Source organism: Coptis chinensis, chromosome 6 (genome assembly GCF_015680905.1).
Source record: "Coptis chinensis isolate HL-2020 chromosome 6, ASM1568090v1, whole genome shotgun sequence".
NCBI classification, from domain to species: Eukaryota; Viridiplantae; Streptophyta; class Magnoliopsida; order Ranunculales; family Ranunculaceae; genus Coptis; species Coptis chinensis.
The window spans coordinates 42,975,571-42,996,278 of record NC_141461.1 but is presented as its reverse complement, the minus strand read 5'-3'; the positions used below and the strand labels follow the sequence as shown (position 1 = coordinate 42,996,278).

General features: G+C 36.3%; 1 protein-coding gene and 1 long non-coding RNA gene across 9 annotated transcripts in view; both read right to left on the bottom strand.

The window, feature by feature from the left end:
* Positions 1–20,708, bottom strand: part of LOC147493072 (uncharacterized) — a 55,273-nt gene that overhangs the window by 14,808 nt on the left and 19,757 nt on the right. The gene's annotated exons all lie outside the window — the stretch shown is intronic.
* On the bottom strand, positions 1,299–6,104 carry LOC147493075 (beta-carotene 3-hydroxylase, chloroplastic-like). 8 transcript variants are annotated; one of them, XM_086566247.1, is made up of 9 exons: positions 5,645–6,104; positions 5,506–5,565; positions 5,384–5,419; positions 5,160–5,294; positions 3,644–3,835; positions 2,988–3,138; positions 2,780–2,845; positions 1,908–2,089; positions 1,299–1,603 (listed from the first exon to the last, which is right to left on the bottom strand). In XM_086566247.1, the coding sequence occupies exons 1-6, from the start codon at positions 5,711–5,713 to the stop codon at positions 3,112–3,114; spliced, it is 519 nt and encodes a 172-aa protein (XP_086422373.1). In that variant the 5' UTR covers positions 5,714–6,104; the 3' UTR covers positions 1,299–1,603; positions 1,908–2,089; positions 2,780–2,845; positions 2,988–3,111. The 8 variants fall into 8 exon arrangements, with proteins under 8 accessions (XP_086422373.1, XP_086422375.1, XP_086422371.1 ...); XM_086566249.1 differs by having other exon boundaries at positions 2,988–3,116; XM_086566245.1 differs by having other exon boundaries at positions 2,780–2,846; positions 2,988–3,146; positions 5,645–6,096.

The window sequence follows — 20,708 nt, the reverse complement described above, 5'->3', positions numbered from 1 at the left end:
ACTTGTGTTGTGGACCACTTTGGGACCCAATAGCTAGAGATGATATTGAAGCGTGATAACGCGTTACTCCTCCTCCTCCTTCCCCACCCAATGTTTTAATGAGGATATCATGCCCGAATCAAGACTCCCATGGAAGCTTTAAGACACATGAATACCGGCATCGCAGATGTTTCTTCGTCGGGGAAGAGATGCTTACTTCCCAAAATGACTTCCAAAGAAGAAATCGTAATCACCAAGGCCGTTTCGAGAGAATGATGATGGCAAATCAGCGGCAATTCCAAGATCAACTGCTAGAGTCTTTGGGCCACATTCCAGACCAGTCAGCTCAGCCAGGAGTTCGTCGTAGCCGACGAAGTAGAAACCCTGGTTCATCCTCTGCTAACCCTGAGGATTCCTAGTAGTTGTTTATTTTCCTTGGTTTAGAAATGATTATGTCATTTATTTCCCTTATGCATTGCATTTTTATTTTTCTAGTGAAAAAAAAAAAATTATATATCGTTTGATTTCTCATAATTTTGTATCTCCAGACGGTTTGAATGAGAAATTATTTATGTTATGCAATTATTGTGCTTCTTAATATATTAGTTTGTTCCTTGATGCATTGGGCCTACTCTCAAAGCCCAATGGTCAGAACCCAACGGACTGATCCAAACGGTCAGATGCCCAACGGTCAGAATTCTAATTATAAATACAACTTTCCTTTTCCACTTTCACTCATCCCCTTCTCTCACTCTTTACAAATTCCTCTTCACAAATTCTCATTTTCTTGAACATCACTACACCATAACAGGCTATTTGCAACGGCAAAAAAGCGTTGCGAATAATTTTCACATCGCTTTTTAAGCGTTGCAAATTGGGCGTGGGTAAAGCGTTGGAAATATTTGCAACGGTTAAAAAGCGTTGCAAATCAAATTTTCCAACGGTTAATAACCGTTGCAGAGTGACAATTACTAACGTTTACAAAGCGTTGCAAACCAAATTTTCCAACGGTTATTAACCGTTGCAAAGTAATAATTACTAACGGTTAAAAAGCGTTGCGTAGTTTGATTTGTAACGATTATTAATAGATACTTTAATATTTATTTTTGCTTTGCAACGGTTTACAACCGTTACTAATGTGTTGATAGGGTAAAAAATATTTTTTTTTCCTGCCCCATACACCCAGAAGCAGCACAAATGACAGGTTGCATATAGAAACAAATATATTAACTTATCCATTTTTCCTTTTCATGAACCTGAACAAATCATTTTCCAGCAAAAATATAGTAAAAAATAATAATAATAAGCAATTAAACAAATTGAACTTGAAACACTTCTTATTATAAAAGAATAAAAAATTACATCTTTTCTCTAATTAGGAAATGAGTAACAATATATTCAATTGATCTTACGACAAATGATAACTCATATAATCAAAACCTAACTAATTCTAAAAATATTTATAACTGAACCGTATTTTTGTTCGCACTTTGTCTTCATGAAATGAAAGAAAAATAATATAAACTAGAAAAATTCATCACTGAACAAGTATACAACTCTTGGGCAAAAGTTCTTTCTTCATTCTTCCGCCATCATAAAATAATGTGAACTTCTCCAGTTATACCTGTAAAAATATATAAGAGCATTCAATAACCGAGTAATCCAATCACACAGGCAATAATGAAAACCTTCCTGGATACTATATTGCAGTAAAGTTTTATCATAACTTTGAATTTTGAGGATGAAACTATATCAACCTGATTTCGAAATCATATCAAACTAAAGAAATTACTAAACTGATCAAGAATTTTCAGTAATCTTCAAGGAACAAAAGCTGATCCCACAGAGACCATTACTCTAGATAGATTCCCATATTATGTGAAGATATAATACAATTTCTTCATATACAAGAAGTGGTGTTAAATTACCAAAATCAGCAGTAGATTTCAGTCGCTCAGGAGTACATGCTTGAGATTGAGACCTTGAGTTCTCAGAATTCTTGGATCCGGTGCTTTCATGACGAGGAACTATTGAGCTTTTGGACAGAGAAACACCAATCTGTTCTTTGTGTAGTTTATTCCTATCAGGATGCTCTTTGTCCAATTCAAACCTATTACAAGACAAGGAACAAACCGAGTAATGTTGGCATGAACTGAAAAGCTGATAATTTGCATATAGCCGATATGTGAAGCAAATATAAAGGTTCCAGCTCTTACAACTGCCTACATTAAAATGGAAAGCATGTTTGTCAAATTAAGGGGCGTTCCATGGTCATTAACAATAAGAAGTGCTTGCGGGAACGTTTACAGAATAAAAAAGTGATGGTCAAAAATCGTGAAAACACCTAGAAGTCCCAGAAATATGAGAAAGGTGAGACTTGTCAGTTATGCATTTTCCAATTTACTTTTCCCTATATTTATTCTTGCTTTCCATCCTTGAACTATCTATATGCATATGCCAAGAGATGCAGACCTGACTACAGTTATCACAGCTAACCTTCTAGTTCATGTGACAAGTTAATCAGATGATGTAAACTAGCATACATATGATGGTTTGAAGTGGCTTTGAACCAACCAACTAGGTTCATTTTAGCCTTAGGGGGGTAGGGTATGGGCAAGAGGGGATCAAGCAGAAACTGATCCAAGCTAGGATTACTTAAACAGTTAAACTGGTTTCTAATTTCTAGATAATAGTGCTGATTTTTAAGTACTAAGCCATACTACTTTTTCCATAACGTATGCCCCTAACTGAATTTAAACTAAAAAAAGATGCAAAATGTGATGGGACCATTTAGTTTTACCTCCAACAATCGCGCAGACATTTGTCAAGAAGTGCAGCAGTGGCACTGTTTCTTCACTGAAGCTCACTTGCAATTTTGCCCAAAAAAATAATAATTTGCACAGATAACAAAAACTCACACTCAAATAATCATCTGAGTGTTCACTACACACTCACAGGATTGCGTTATGCATAACTAGAAAATACAAAACTCAAAGTCTCTGGAGGACCTTTTGGGGTTGAAGATTCAGTCAAGGCAGGAGGGGGTCCCCTTTTATCTTTGCTTGCTTTTTTAATTTTTCCTCTACTTTGGAGTGTTCCAGAAGCCTTGGTTACAGCTGAACTTGCTACAAGCTATCCTGAAAATGGCGGGTATGTTCTCTGAATTTCTGACATAGAAGAAGAGCTCAATGAGGACAAGAGATATTAAAAGTTTGGTAGGCAAAGTTCACACGTGGGATTTTTGTCTTCCCCATACTCTCACACGTGAAAAATCAATGGTCACTTTCTCATCATTTCTTAATACATTCTAAGATCGCCTCAACTATGCAGCAGGGTAGATCACTCTACACCTCCACTAAATAAACGACACGTCGTATTCCGTATCAACTTCCGACATATAACAGATACGTGTCCTAGTATTACAACAGACCAAAACAAGTTGTTATTATGCAAACTGGACCAAGTGATTACACCTTTCCTGAATACACTAATCCCACTCCTAACTTGTTATGTCAGTGTCCAACCAATACCCAGACAGAAGAAAAATGAACTAAGAATGACGGCTGGAAGGATCACAGCCTAATTAACATGAGGGATGATAAGTGACATCTAACTACTGAAAACAGAAAGTTTGAGTCTGCTCTGCGGCAAGACAAAACAGTACCTTGAGAAGTATATCGACAGATAGGATTATGCCTGAAATAACAAAAGTTCGTGTTAATGCGTCCAACCCACTAGCATAGCTTCCTTGGAGTAGAAAGGCCAACAAGCTTATTTCCAAGAAAAGCATTCCAGAAGTTGTAAACAAAGAGAGAAGATTCCATGAAAATTCCTTTCCAGTGGTGCATTCCCATGGCTGCATCAGCAAATCAACAATTAAAAGCAGAGACACCGACCATAAGATATAGTTCAGGATATACAGTGGATAAGAGCTATGGGAGCATCTGAAATGTTCATAAAAAACCAACAATTTTTCCCACCACATAATAACATCAGAGAAAAGCTGAAATTGGTCAACATTGCATGCATATACTTTATACACAGACCTTCAGCAGGAATTTTTTAAAAGCCCAAAGAAGTAACAGACGTTAAAGAGGTCAAGTTAAAGATTATTAGTTCAGCCACCATTTTCACCCAGAAGAAAATATATATACTACTCTCTATCTTTATCAGGTTGATTTTAATCCACACGAGGTCATATGATGGCCTGGCTAATCCCCATATACATTAAAAAGAAAGAATCGAAAACCATAAACATGCAGATACCATGATAAAGGATATGCAAATATTTGAACCAACTTTAATCTTTATCAAAAATAGGGTTGATGTGAAAAGACACAACTCTTTAACATAGCAGGTACATAATTTTTTATAAAAGTAGAAGATAGTAATAACACAATGTACACCATTATCAGTTACAGTAATTCCTAAATCAACCCGTATTTTGATCACTAGCACTACCTCATGGCTACTCGTAAAGTGACTTTGGTAAACTGCCGTGGAAGTATTTGTTCGCGTCCATAGTGAGCCTTCTTGTAGCCCGAACGCCACTCTTACTTGTTGCAAACATCACATCAGAATCATAAAAAAACGATTAAGTGGAAATGGAAGAAACCTTAATTGACATATATACTTAGCGTGAAAATTTTATTTTTTTATAAAATATCAAACAACCACACCCCTTAGGGTGTGAGCTCGAAAAGTCCCAACAATTTGGTAGTGTTGTATTTGGTTTTGTATACTTTGACAGTTTGACAAAGTGTATTGCTTCCAAAAGTACTTCCCTAGTTCCATTGACGTATTCATCTAATATGCCACTAAACATACTTTAAGATTATTTATATAACCGAAAGCATGGCTTATCCTCTTTCTTAGAAAAATTTAAATTAGTTAGCAATTAACAATTATCAAGTCAAATATAATGTGAGACTTTCAAACCATTAGATTTGTCTCTTTTCCTAATATATGATCCAACATTCCAACCAACCAACTTGACTTATATAAAGAGAGGTATATAAAACTTAAACAATATGGACATCATATTTTAAATACACCAATCTCACTAAGTATATTGAAAAGGGTATTGTTAATTTAATCAATTGACAGTTAAGCGTGATGATTACTTTAAAACGGTAATCAGAATTAAACATACAACTCGACTCAAAGACAGGAAGACTTACAGCACCAAAACATAGTCCAGGAAAGATGCCTTTATGGAAGAAACCGTAATTGATAAGACCAATGGCAAGAACAGCGTTAATAATGGCGAAAACGTCGTTCAGTTCGAACGCACCTTCTCTCGGTTTATGGTGAGACTGCAATTCATAAATCAAATTCCAATCAACCCTTTGCACAATTCATTTTTACACAAACAATCAATGCTTCAAATTTGTTAGATTCAAACCCATCTTGCCCATCTTGCCCAAAACTCCATCCCCACCTGAAAAATGAACCATAAACATAAAATAATTCAAACAACCATGTTTCTATACTCAATTATTGAACATATAGAGAATAACAACTTACAGCAGCACCAACAGAGAGAGCAAATGTACCCAACATTTCCGCAACAGGAATATCTCCACCCTGAAAAAACTTCAGATAAGAAACAAAATCTAAAGAAAAAAAAGAGACAACCCCAAGTTTCCAAAGAGAAGATAAGTACCTCCATTTGCCATGAAAATCTATAATAAACAGAGAGAATAGCCAGGGAAGTAATTCCAAAACTAGACATAAGTGCTGCAATAAGATAAGTAGACCTTTTGGATTTCTTCTTAGCTAATCTTTCAGCAACACGTAATGAAGTAGAATTCAAGTTTTCCTCCACATTCTCTTCTTCTATTTGGGTAATCAACTGCTTCCTTGTTCCATCAGCAACGTAACAGATAGTCAAAGAAACATTTCTCTTTTGTGTCAAAAAAAAAGATGATGACGAGTTGAGAATGGTGGGCTTGGGAATGAAGAATGGGTTTCTTCTTCTTTCTTTGATTGACTGTTTACTCGATCAATATGGAATTTGATTTTGAGGAGTGCGAAAATTAGGGATCTTGAAATAATGCGGCGGTGAGAGAGAGAGAGGAGAGAAAAAAAAAAGTTATGTTTTATATTTTGATTTTTTTCGTTTTTCGCGAAATTTTTAAGTTTGTAACACTTCCCCAACGCTTTTTAAGCGTTAGCAATTAATTTCGGAAATTCACCCAAAATAAAGCAACGCTTTACAACATTGCCAACGCTTATTTAACGTTGGAAACTTACTAACGCTAAATAACCGTTGCAAATTAAAAAAGGTGCGTGTTGCAAATATCCTATTATGGTGTAGTGCATAATGAATCCAATCGAGCGATGGGAAAAGGAGCTAGCAACGCGAATGGGCTATCACAGTATTCGTGATAACAGTGTTTATCATTGTTCTGCTGTCACTCATTCATAACATGATCCAGAACATCTAGATCTATGTAACCGACATCTCTTTTCCGTGCAATGCTTTTGTATATTAGTATGATGTGTTAAATAATTCTCACACATTTGTACGGGTTATGTATTAAATGGAGAAGTTTCGTATTAAATATTTGTGTATATTAGTTGTCTTTTCCTAAAAAAAAATAATAATAAAATACAAAAAAAATAATAAAAATAAAAAATAAAACAAACCATAACAAAGAAAACACCATCCAAAACTCACCAAAATAATTAAATCGATACTCATGGTGTTCAAAGAAGATCGCGCACGCTACAAGGTACGCATAACACTTGTCACACATGCAGCTCGATTATTCTATCCATATGCTATTACTAAGGTCTGATCATCATTTCTGAAATTACGTGTAAGTCTAACTACCCTGTGAAACTTTCCTCCATATTTTCTAACATTGAAACATCTCATTAATTGTTTTTGGAAATCTGACATGACAAGACTTACTATGGATCCCCATTGTTGCTGTTCATAATCACATGGGTCATTAACTACACTTGGAATCCAGATTGGTACAGACTCATAGATTGGCTATAAATCTCTTCTTTTCAGCCATTCTCATTTCAAACAATTTTCACTATCCTTTCCTCCGTAAAAGTACCAAATGGATCAACCAAGAAAAATAATGCCAGAGAAAGACTACCTAAATTTTTTTGAAGATGGCCGGTTTTCTCCTTATTTTGACACCGAAATTGTACATTGGAGATGGACGCCTTTTGTCACACCCCGAATTTCGACAGAATTCGAAAAAACATTATTTGTTCCCGACTCTTCGATCTCCGAGGTGTGACCCACTCTCCACTTCCAAAAAACCCATAAACAGTTTAAATATGCGGATAATTTAAAAACCAATAAAAATTTCAAATTAACAAAAATCCTCTTCATTACAAAAATTAACAAATGAAAATGCAAATAACCTTATCTCAACTGAAAATCTATATCACCTCAAAGGAAAACAAAGCCTATCTAGAAAGGCGACGCTAACGCAAACCACGAGCAGCAACCAATCTTCTTCCACACTAAACCTGTCAAGACTTATCAACTATGTACATTTAATGAACACACCCGATAAGCAAACATGCAAATCGGTCAAGATTATAAAATGTTTGGTGTGAGTAGCTCTAAAATACAACATATATTTATACATATACATACGCAATCCATAAGGCAGTTAGTTCCTCCACCGAGGTGCCTTAACTTCTAACAACTACTACAACATCCTTAAGTACAATAATTAAGGCAGGTAGTTCTTCCACTGAGGCACCTTAACTTCCCACAACCACACAACAAACTATACTCATAATAAATAAGGCATGTAGTTCCTCTATCGAGGCGCCTTAGGTTCGAACTAAACAAATAACCAACCAAGCATATTATATACGTACCGCATTTCATGCTTAATTACAGAGTGGGTCGTCTCTGCACGAGTAATTAGTTTGACCCACCCTTCTGCAAAACCATATACAATTATCTATCTAAAGATACATCATTAACCAATACATTACCATAATTATATTAATTAAGGCTTTCTTTGTGTGTCCCTAAAATTCACGTCGTATCTATGTCTTACCTAGTTTCCCTGGCTACCACAATCGCTTCCCAACGCCGAACATGTACATCCACATGCCTCCCCTTACATAATGAACCACTCCGTGCGTAACTACCACCCGGCGGGATGCCGCGACACCGTGTAACCCTCACACGGAAGCCATTATGCAAAATCTTGTCACTATTATTCGCATAAAATATCGCGTTTAGTTCTATTTTGCGAACGAAATAATCAAGCCACTATTCGGGTTACGCCCGGAAAAGGCCATTCAGATTCACCAAACGCCGGAAGGGACAATCACATTACTTACGCCTGAAGGCCATTCAGATTCACTGAAACGCCAGAAGGGCCAAATCACATGAGTTGTGGTAGCTAGGTTCTAGGATTTTTGTTACGTAATTTATTCAAGTGTCATCCATTAATGACTCATAATAATTCCACTATATCACGTACAGGTCAAATACCTTATTGCACTAAGCCACAATATTTAGAAATATCTCAATTATATCTCGTAACCACTTTCATTCTTTCACGTGCCAATGTATTATTGCACTACGCCACAATCCCGTGGGAAATATCCACAAATACTCTACTAGCATCTCACAGATAAAATAATGGAGTGTTTATACATTTATTTCTCCAAAACTATTGCATTTAATATATATATCCCAACATATTATATAATGTCACAATATCAACGTCAAATCTTAATTAGATAATGACCACCAAATTTATACAAGCTTCCACAGTATTTTAACATTTGAATTGTCGATACAATTTACAACATAAAATGTAGCACAATTAAACAGTCCACAGTCCACAATCAAAGCCCAATATATATATGTTTTTACACACTACTCACATCAAATCTTAATTAGATAATGACAAACAACGTTATATAATTTTTGACAATATTTTATTACTATATTTGTCCATATTCTTAAATATGTGAAAAACTGGAAAAAGTCAACATTCCACAGTCAACGGTCAAAGTCAATGGTCAACGGTCAAAGTCAAAGTCAACACGTCATGGTCAAAGTCAATCTGTCATTGTCAAAGTCAAACTGTCGTTTCTATGTTCAACAGGTTCATGGTCATAGCCATGGTTCATGGCTAAGGTCAAAGGTGCATGGTTCATGGGCTCATGGCTAAGGTCATGGTTCAGACCCATTAGCCAAGCGCAAACCTTAGAACCCGAAAGTCTAAATGTTGAAAGACCCATTTGGATCTCTATTTTAAATCCAATGGGCTGGTCCCAAACAATATTAGAAACTGGCCCAAAACAGTTAAGTGGTTCTGTCCAAAAATTGAACTGAAACCGGCCCAAAAACTTTAAATTAAACTGGCCCAAACTAAACAAATAGAAAATGGCCCAACCCTCTAACTAATATCAAAACCGGTCTGGCCCAACAATTTAAAGCTAAGGCCCAAAACTAAAACCGGCCCAAGTAACTGATTGGTTCGGCCCAAGGCCCAAACCGATCATCTTCTCCATCAGCTACAGCAACCTCATCCACCACCAGCCACCAAATCGCGCCGGCCACCAACTCTCCTCTTTGTCAAGTCGGTACGACTCCTAACCACAAACCCTACAACTTTAATAAAACCAAAAACTCTAATAATTTGATCCCCCATCTTCCTCAACATTAGATCTGATTTTCGCCGCCATTAATGGCTTCTCCAAGCTCCCAACCACACCCCCGACAGCACTCAAACAAACATCAATATCCAAACCTCAACCCCTTTCTACCCCAACCTTCAATCAACACAAAAAAAACAACAATCATAGTCACATACTTTTACTGGCTATTCTTCTTAATGCCACCATTAACGCCCTCTAAAAGCTTCGACAGCACCCATGACAACCTCCAACCACCACCAATCGTAATCCCACTAACCAACAACCTAACCCATAAAAACAAAACAACATAATTAAAGGGCAGTACGATTCATGGGGCTGGCGCCTCCATGAACGCCTGATCATAGCTTCAACAGTCCACCCAAATTCCCAGCACGCCCTCACCTACAACCCATCCTAACAGTCCGACCACCAATTCAAACCCACCGCAACATAAAAAGTTAAAAAAATAAGGCAGTACGACAGCACCATTCCCTTATCTTGGGCTCGCGACGACGCCATTAACAACCCAATCAAACTTCGACAGTTAAATGTCGATTTCAAAGTTTCAATACTACTACACTTTAACAAGTTTTTACAACACGACATACACGACGTCAAATAAAACAGGAAAATGAACGGAAACATTTGACAAGAGAATTTTGTCTCAGATACCAAGAAAACTCGGATTCTCGTGGAAATAGAAAAACTATCTACTCACCTTAATCCCAAGCTCCACGAATCCTCCTAGTCCGAATCGTTGCGCTCCACCCTCCAGCAAACGAGTTTCTAGCTCTGCCTCCATTTTATTATTTTTTTATTCTCTTAAAACCCTATTCCCTAGAACAATGTGATTATATACTTGGGTTTGAAACCCAAACCCAACACAGACTCGGGCCCAGAAATCAGGCCCGCGTATCCCCAAATCCAATCCAACAAATTTTATATAAATAATTAAATTAATTAATTAATAAATAATTACGTATTTTAAATACGGGCGTTACACCTTTTCTATATCATTCAGTAGCTGGTTATTCCCGAGAATTGGTTTTGATGTTCTACCAATTTATAGGACCTGAGAATGGAAAATTCTACTTCAATGCTTATGGACGGGAAATTATCTCTGACATACTTCAGATCCCAATGAATTCCCAGGAGTTTCTTTTTCCAGAGTCATCATTTGATTCCGTCAAAACTTTACTAAGAGCTACCGTATCTCATGGCGAAGTAGGAAATAGACATCACGTTGTTCTTCAACGCTCTTTGAAACAGAATCAACGAGTTGTGCTCCACTGGTTGGGACACAATATGATAGGTATATCTCACCAATCAGAAGTCACAAAGTCTCAACTTCACCTACTTTGGATTTTACAGACTCAAAGGGATGAATTTTGTCTAATCCAACACCTCTGGAACGTGATCACCAGGAAAACAAGAAAGTCAGCACCTCTATCTCTACCTACTTTAGTCACGCAAATTATGATGCGTTGGGGTTATCCAGTAATTTCTCCAGAAACACCACTTCAAAGAGCACATATTAGTGTACTCCAAACAGACTACTCCATTGGTTTTTGGACTCCTGATACTCTGACAGATGAACAGAACGACCCAAGCTCAAACCCTGACCATTTCTTTGATGAAAATGCCATGCTTAATTTTTTTAATCCCATGGAAGGCATTCAATTTTTTCATCACGGCATGCGGGAACTATACGCTCATCAGAATATCATCATTACAACTCTTAAGGAATTCCAAGAACGTCAAGCAATGCATGATGTTGAACAGGAGGAAATCTTGGAAAATCATTCTCAGTCCTTGCAAAATCACGCTCTCCTAATGGAGAATCAAATTACACTCTCTCCCCAAGGGACATTCGGATCAGCTCGCACAACAAATTGAAGAACTAAACACTGTGGTGCACGATATGCGTCTCCAGTAGCATCATAATAATCCATGATTTTCTTATTGAATAAAAATGGAATAATAATACTAAGTGAATAAATAAATAATCGTATATATTATTACGTTTTTCATCGTATTATTAATTTTGTTCTTATCTTTGTGTCTTCTTTTGTAAGAAATGCTTGCTAGAATTATTTACGTTGTGACTAACTAATTTTAACATGTGATTTTCAATGTTACTACAGGAGGGTCTATTTTCTTCCATACTCATTTATCCATCCAGTTGCCTTTCTCATTGCCCATTTCTTTACTTCATCCACCATGGCATCTTCATCAAACATTGCATCTTCATCGAACATGACACCTCCAAAACTCATTCCTGAGCAATCCTTTCAGTCTATGATGGATTCCAATACTTATGGCCATCTCTTCCGTGACTACATCACTAACATTGGGTGGTCTTCCCTAGTTCTTCAACCTGACCAAACTTATTCTCCGAGTTTGGCCGCATACTTTTATGCTAATATGGAGGACACACCAGCATTCAATCATACACATGACTTCTACTTAGACGGGTTCACAATCCTAGTTGGTGACACACATCATATTTTTTCTGAACAACAGCTTGCCCTAACTTTGGATCTTCCATATCACGAACCGGCCGCATCATGGCATTACATCTATCATAATTCTTACCATTCCTTTCAGTGGCAAGTGTTTTGCAAAACTTATAGTGATGGTCTTGAGATTAAACGAGAAGGAGTTGGCCATGTGCCATGGCGCGACATCACCATTCCCTTAGCAAGCATGACCATGAACATGGGGACTGCAATGTTGGTTATACTCCTGAACATCATGGGAGATTGACATTTTTCTATTGCCAATGAGGCTGCCTGCGTAGTATTCAATGCACTAGCTCAAAGTCATACATTATTTAACATCTTAGGTTGTGTTATCTCCGACCTGAAACGAGCTCGCACTTTTCAGGATCAGTATATTCTTTTACCTGTAACCGCTTGCCGAATCATGAAGACCCATTTTCCACAGTTTGCAGCTACTTTTCATGATTGGGTCAAGGTAGATTCTATGTGCCCAACAAACAAAATCATTCGTTCATTAAGGTTTAGGCCATGGAAGCGTCCCGCTCGGTACCTGAGGCATGTTCGTTGTTACCCGATGGATGAAAATATGAAGAAACATTAGAGGAAATCTGGAGACAAAGAATGGGCAGAAATTTGGCAGACTATTATCTTTTGGCGCGATGCTAAGAAAATACATTTCCTTATTGACGACGCCAGACCTACACATCCTGCTGGATGGTAAATTTGAGCTTGCCATTGTACACATATCTAGCTAAAAATTATGTTTCGTGTATTTCATTATTCCGTGTGCTATGTTTCGTGTGCTATTGAACATTTTATTGTTTCTTTCTGAATAATATATTATGTTATCCAATCTTTCTGTTCCAGCAATCTAGCCCTAATTTTGCTCATGGTTCTCAGGTAATTTCTCTCTTTATTTATTGATACTTCGAGGACTAAGCATCATTCAGTTTGGGGGTGCTTTTAAACCTGTAGCAAAAATTAGGCATATTGTAACCTGTATATAATTTTTATTTTATAGTTAATAATTGTACTTAGTGACAAAGTCTTGTTTCCTTTTCAATGATGAAAATTATCTAGAAATCTCACATTAGTATCCGAATTAGGATTTGTTTTAAGAAACTTAAGATAATACGTATGCAATAGTTTATACATCTTTTCATGAACATTCATACACTGAGTATCATCGATTGTACATAGTAGTAAGTTTCTGGAACCAACGGTTAGTTACTTAAACTATAAATCCTGTGAGAATCTAACCAAAAGCCTTGACATGAGTGATTTGTGTGTAATGACATAGAGGAGTAGTTTTTCCGATTAAATAAATTCACGCGTCTACTTACTTGATCACCACCCGAACCCTAGGCGAGAATTTAGGCCTTCTTTGGATCGACATAGCTAAAAAAATTCTTACCTGTTACAAATTTTACCGCTAGTCACTCCACTGAACCTTTCATCAAACCTTTCACTTTCACAAAAAATTCCTTACCCATCTATTAAACCAAATAAAAGAACCTACCTAAGTGATGAGTATGAGAAATAGGATGAAATGCCAAAAAATAAAGAGAAAGACTTGTCCCAAATAAAAGTCAGTTACTTGCTTCAGGAAAGAAAAATAGAATCATGTTCTTAAAAAAAAAAAAAATCATCGATCCGAGAGGCTTAAGAACAAGGTTGGAAAACTCGCTTAGAAGAAGGAAAAAGAAACAATGAATTCTTTAGTATAAATATCTTAAAGACCCTATTCTCTCATACTCGTAAATTTTGATTATCCATTTCCATTTTCTTGTACACCATCACCTAAGCCCCACAATACCTAATAAAGACCTCTAGCTCAATTAGGAGTAGGGTGGTGTGATAATAAGTAGTAGAAGTGATTGATCGACATCGACTCCTCTGACTGTCATTGAGATGTGAGAAAACGTGTGCCCACTGCACACTAGAGTTAACAAAACCTGAGTGGTAAAATTTTGAGTGGAATTGTGTTTCGACACATACCTGTGAGAACCCATTTAGGTACGCTCTCCAAAGGATCCAGAAACGGCCCTACTAGTACATTTCAATGCAAAGTTCACTGTATGCATTATCATATGTAGATGTTTTAATTATTGAATGCATATTAACTTGAGTTTCAAAGAAATCAATCCTCGTTCCCTGCTAAGAAGATGTATGGATATCTGAGATTAATTTAGGAAACGAGTTTTTGTCACTGAGTCATTGTAGTATAAATGAAGTTTGTATCTTCTTTGAAAAACTCTCACGAGGCTATAACTCGTCCACTAGGGAATTCCTAGTGGTTTAAGGCCTTGTTACATATGGTCAATGCAACCGCACTCTGCGAAACGAGAATTAGTTAGGACTACACATTTTGGTCACTTATCTATTTTAATGTCTCTTCTTTGCTTGAGGACAAGCAAAATGCTGTTTGGGGGTAGTGTGATAAGCACCCAAAACCGTAATATGAAACCCCATTGAGACATATAAATTTGGTTAATTATGTGTTTAATAATCATGAAATAAATATATTTTCATACTTTTGCAGGTATTCGCAGTAAACATGAAAATATTGGTTAAACCTGCGTTAAAGTACGGGGAACGACGTATATATGAATTCTTCAAAATCAGCCATGTAAAGCCCAACAAATCCGCACAGAAGCATCAAACTTCTGAAGCTCTTACCTCTTGAACCAGGACTCCGAATGCGACAAGTGAGCTGCTCAGACAATTAGGGCGATGAACTCTATGCATAGGAGGGAAGTTGTAAAATTGCCAAAAGATCGGACCGCCACTGGACTGCACGTGGACCCACTATACGGGCCCGTAAGATTTGATGAGTCATTAATCATGGGGCATGTCAAGATAAAAATGCCAAATTATTGGTGCAAAGTTGACACCTTGCATGTAATTAATTAGATTAGGTGTTAATAGTGAAAAAAAAGGCAAGGTGTTACTTTGTTTTAATGTGGTGGATAAAAATGAAGTAAATGTGGTTTGGTGTTTCACGTGGGAGGAAATGAGATTTCTCTAAAATGGAGAAGAAAACAAAACAAGGGGGGTCAATCCATTTACTCCCTTGACTTCTTTTCCTTTACCATGTATTATTTTAGTTCCTTAGCTTTAGTTTTTATTTAATTTTTGGTTTTGGAAACAAAAGCTTATAATAGTTTTAATGGAGGAAACGTTGTGTTCCTCTTGAAAAATACTCACTTCTTCATGCAAGTGAGTTTATAAATAGATAGTTTCTTCTTTTTGTTCTCTCTCTCTCTTTTTACATTCCACACTTGTTTTAGTTTTAGCCCAAGGATCATGAGCTAAACCTTCCCTTTGTGGGGAGTTAATAACACTCATGTGAGGGAAAAGTCTTGTTATTTGGTTTAGTATGTATTTAGGAAGAATAACTAGGCCTACATCCTATCCCAAAATGATAGTTGGTGTAGAGTCTAGTTAGGGATCAAGTGATGAGCTTAGAGATAAGTCATTGCTTGGTTCCATATGCTAGCATGTATAAGCTTAGAGATGAGTCATATTTGTTAGGGATTAAGTTTTCTTTTAGTAGAACTTGTCCATGAGTTTTAGGAAGATTTTAATGCACTTATAAAAATCAAATAACAAAAGTAATCTTCGCATGAGGAGAATTAACTCTCCACTTTTGTTTAGTAAAATTTTATTGTGTCTTAGTTGCATGATTTGGTAACTTAATGTTTTTAATTTTTGTGTAGTAAAGAAACCAAATATTTAGTATTAATATAATCATATTTAAACTTACTCACTAGTTCCCTAAAAGAGTAAAAACCAAGTTGTAAGTGGTCCTAGAATTTAGGTTGGTTCGAATCCTTATTCCAAACTATATGAACACGAAGATCGTGAGTAAGGAAAATCTTTGAATTCGCACTTTCGCCAAAGAAGAGATTCAAATCTCTAACAAAGCAAAAGGCAAAAAGTTGAATATCAGTCAACCAGCCCCAAACTTTTCTAACCCAAAAGCCCAAAGACTAGGGTCCAAAGGCTAACACTTAAGCCCAAAAGTGAAATTTGAAATTAAAACACTCAAGCCCAATACTGAGTTCGGCCCAAGCCCAACAAGGAACAATGAACATGATCGTCTCTGTCCCTTTTTCTTCCTTTACTGCGCACCTCCACCACCAATCAACCACCAACCTAACTCTAATATAAATCCCACGGTTTGACTCCTCATAAAAAACCCAATCCACCGATACCCTCAAACTTCAATTCCATTATACTGTACAAGTTGCGATCAACCCGCCATTAATGGTTTATTCAAGCTTCAATCGCCCTCTCTCCAGCACCCAATCAACCACCAACAATCCACCTCAACCCAACAGCATAACCTCACAACAACAAAATGAGACAAACAATCAATTAAACAACACAAAAATCCAGACGGTTTGGTTCTTGCTTGAACGCCATTAATGGCGGTTCAAAGTTTCACAGCTCTCATATAACAATTCCACCACCACCAATCAGTAATCAACCAACACAATCAACATAATAACAATTCACAATATTTTTCAAGATGATGTTTGTGCGAGCTGCCACCATTAACACCTGTTCAAGCTTTTTCCAAGCTTCAACAGCCTGTCTGACAACCTCCATTACCCAACCAAACCAACATTAAACACATAATAAACATTCAAACAATATACATGTTTTAAACTCCTTCAGAGATGATTTCTCTGTCCTGGGGGCTTAGCTTGCGCAGCCATTAACTCTTTCACAGTTCCAACAGTCCAATACGTAAAACCGTTTTTAATAATAACAAGTAGAATAATCATAGACGAGAGCAAGAGCAGAAAAATAAGCAGCAACATTGTACTACAGTAAAACTTAATTTTTTTTTTATCTCTGTATAGACGAGAAAACTAAACTACTCACCTGTGATTAGCTCCGACTGTCAGCTAGCTATTCGTAGATTTCCAGAAAAACTTATCTCCTCCCTTTCCTCTCTGTGAAACTCTCTTTTCTGTAAAATTCTCTGCTTTTGACCAACCCTATTTTGTTTCTTTTCTGTTTTTTTTAAAAAAAACCCCAAAATAGGGAAGAAGGTTTATCCCATAAACTCACGTCTCCTATTTCCACTAACACTTATCGTATTTTATTTTATCTATTATCCATTATTATTATTATTAGGAAAAAAAAAACACGGGGTGTTATATACTGCCTTTTGAAAACGAAAAATTGTTTGTCCTAGTGCTTCTTTTTGTTTCATCGTGACTCAACCAGAATCGAAAAGGGAGTCTTTAATCATTTTTGTACTCACTTCCTGTCCATTTAAGGGTAATTCGTATTGTCCATTTTTTCTTTTCCCCGTTGGGGTTCAGACTATGGTAATTCGGCAGAGTTGATTAAAGCGTCCAATGTCTATGTCCAAAGTAGAATCTAGAAGTTCAACCATTTGAGCTTAATATTTGAAACTAATGCCAGATGGGCAAATTAGATTTGGGAAAATTTTTAACGACCCACGTCAGCACGCCATCCAATTAATTTGACGGTTTGACTAAATTGAAATGTTTTGAAAGTACAATGTTTTTTTGAATAAAAAAAAAAGTACATTGTTTGTTTTGAAACCAACTGTAAAGTTTGATGTATTTTTGGGTCATTTTCTCTTTCCATAATGTTGATTGTTGAACCTGTTCTGTGTCATCCGTTGCCATTACCTTCATTGAGATTTGAATTGTGTTATTTTATTGCTTTATGGAGTTAGTAACAATACTGTAATTTATAAGCAATCTGTTGTTACAGAACTGAACTTAAAATTCCCTATTTGGAAGCTAGTTCATTCTCTACATTGGAGGAAAAATTATTTTAGAAATTTTCACATTACACCTACCCTTTTGTTTAGTAAATTGCGAAGGTTTGCTGGGGCAGGTATAAGCAAGGTTTGAAATGACAATAATACCCCTCGCATGCAACATCACGTGCTTCCAGTTTTATCAAATTTATTCAACACGTGTCGACATCTGATTTCTCATTTCGATATGGCCATCAGATTTTAAATTTGCGAATCTCGAGAATACAAGTTTCGATGTGCTTCCAGGATAGCAGCATTTGTTGTCTCAAAGACAAAGTTTGCATCATCCATTCCATCATCGGCATCAGCAAGGGAGAATCGAGTTGCGTCAGCAGAAAATTCCTCAATAGGTTGGCGCAAGGTCCTAAAATTCCTAGTAGATCGACTTGGACGTTTGTATCCAATGAAAACTGCTGAGGCCATTGAAAAAATTCTGACCAACATCAAGGGAATCAATTATCAAATTCTCTCGAACCCCAAGTTCCTTGCTAAAGGGACTGTCATTGATAATCTCTGCGCTCCTAATAGAGTTCTCATTGGAGGCTAGGAGACCCCCGGTGGTCAGAAGGCTATTCAAGCCCTGAAAAATGTTTATGCCCATTGGGTGCCTGAAGACCGAATCATAACCACCAACCTCTGGTCTGCTGAACTTTCAAAGCTTGCCGCCAATGCCTTCTTGGCTCAGAGGATCTCATCTGTGAATGCCATGTCAGCTCTTTGTGAGGCTACTAGAGCAAATGTTGCAGAGGTGTCCCATGTTGTTGGGAAAGACACAAGGATCGGACCCAAGTTTCTAAATGCTAGTGTTGGGTTTGGAGGTTTATGCTTTCAGAAGGATATCCTCAATCTTGTCTACATATGTGAATGCAATGGTCTCCTTGAGGTAGCTAACTACTGGAAACAAGTTGTTAAGATCAATGACTATCAGAAATTGGATCGGTGAGATCGGTGATGAACCCAACCAATCAATCATGAAATTGGATCGGTGATGAACAAGTTATTGAGATCGGTGATGAACCCAACCAATCATGAAATTGGATCGGTGATGAGAGAACTCGACTGGTCGGGTTTTGAGTTTTGAGTGCTAAGGTGTGGGTTCTGACTTCTGACGAAGAAGATGAGGATTGGACTCCAATAACATTACTGAGATACGCGAAATCAAAAAATCAAACGGTCACATGATTTAGATTGTAATATCCAATCATATACTGACATGTGTCCAACAAATTATACAACTAGTGATCACGTGACATTGCACTGAAGAGTATTCTAGTCATATCAAAATAATTAGCAGATTGACCACAGTCAAGAACCAAAACTAGGACTAAACCCTAATATTTAAGTTTTTTTGGACCAAATCCTAATAAACCTATTATTGTTAGGACCAAAATCTAAATACTCCTAAATAGAATGTTCGTACAAGTTCAATGCGGTGAATCTTTGTTCCTCTTGTGAAGATTAAGGTGTACTCTTTCCTAGCTCTGACTAAGTTTCGGTGGTCTCCAGATTGGCTAAAATTCTCATTGTACTATTCAAGAGGTCTAATTAAAAGGCATTCTTATGGACATCGTGTTTAAGAGTTGGTATGTTATAAATAGATATTGTCTCCTTACATCTTTCCGTCAATGGGGTGGTTGGATCTATTTATTTATTGCCAATAAACAATTATTAGTGATTTTTTTTTTTTTTGAAAAAATAAATATGTTAGGTCTCTAATTTTTAGAGAGTAGCTTTTCACCAAAAATATATTTATTGGTCTAAAAAACATATTTTATAATAAGGGAGGGGTTCTAGGGACATATTTTATCTTGATACGTAAACAAACTTAAAATCGTTAGGGTATTTATAAGTTTCGGATTAGGCTAATATTTTGTAGATATGATCTTCTAAGTATTCTAAACATTGTCATAAATAATCAAAAAAATCAGAAAAATTTAAACTTGCCAAATATAGTATAAAAAATGGTGAAAATGAATGGTCTATAATTAGCCAAATTTTGTAAATTGTTAACTACATTTGACAAGTTTGGATTTTTTTTATTTTTTTGATTATTTGTGACAATATTTAGAATAGTTAGGAGATTATATCTACAAAATATTAGTCTAATCCGAAACTTATAAATGCCCTAACGATTTTGAGTTTGTTTACGTGTCAAGATAAAATATGTCCCTAGAACCTCTCCCTTATAATAAATAGCAAAAATTTGTTTTTTCAAGTTAAAAACCAGTTTTTTCTTCTCCCTGTCTCATCTGTGCAAAAGGCGTTTATTCAAAAATTGATTTTAAAAAAAATATTTTTTCAGAAAAATATTTTTTCAAAAAAACTGATTTTTGAAAATATGAGATACAAACACCCGCTTAATAATTCACATCAGATAAATGAGCTTCTTGATAGCGACGTGACAAGCTTATGTGTGCATATTACAACAAGTTTATGTGTGCATATTACAACGTTGATGGCTTTCTCGCCAACCATTTTCTGAAGCTGAGCTTTTGCCAGCACCTTAAAAGCCCACATAAAAATCTAAGTGGGTGTTTGGTTCTTATTTTTTCAAAAACTCATTTTTTCTTAAAAACATTTTTATGAAAAAATATTTATTCTAAAAACAGTTTTTGAATAACTATGTTTGGTTGTGATTTTTCTTAAAAACTATTTTATCAAACCATATTTCGCACTATATTTCTCGATATATTTTGGCATATCGCAGCATAAAATACTAAAGTCTAAAACATCCGGGCCGTTCATTTGCCTTGAGCTTCTCTCAAAGAAAAACAATA

Coding starts and splice junctions, on each gene's coding strand:
- LOC147493075 (XM_086566244.1), bottom strand. CDS start 5,713: ATGTCTAGTTTTGGAATTACTTCCCTGGCTATTCTCTCTGTTTATTAT. Junction 5,420..5,505: donor CTCTCTCTGTTGGTGCTGCT/GTAAGTTGTTAT, acceptor TTCATTTTTCAG/GTGGGGATGGAGTTTTGGGC. Junction 3,147..3,643: donor CTGTCGATATACTTCTCAAG/GTACTGTTTTGT, acceptor CTTCTATGTCAG/AAATTCAGAGAACATACCCG.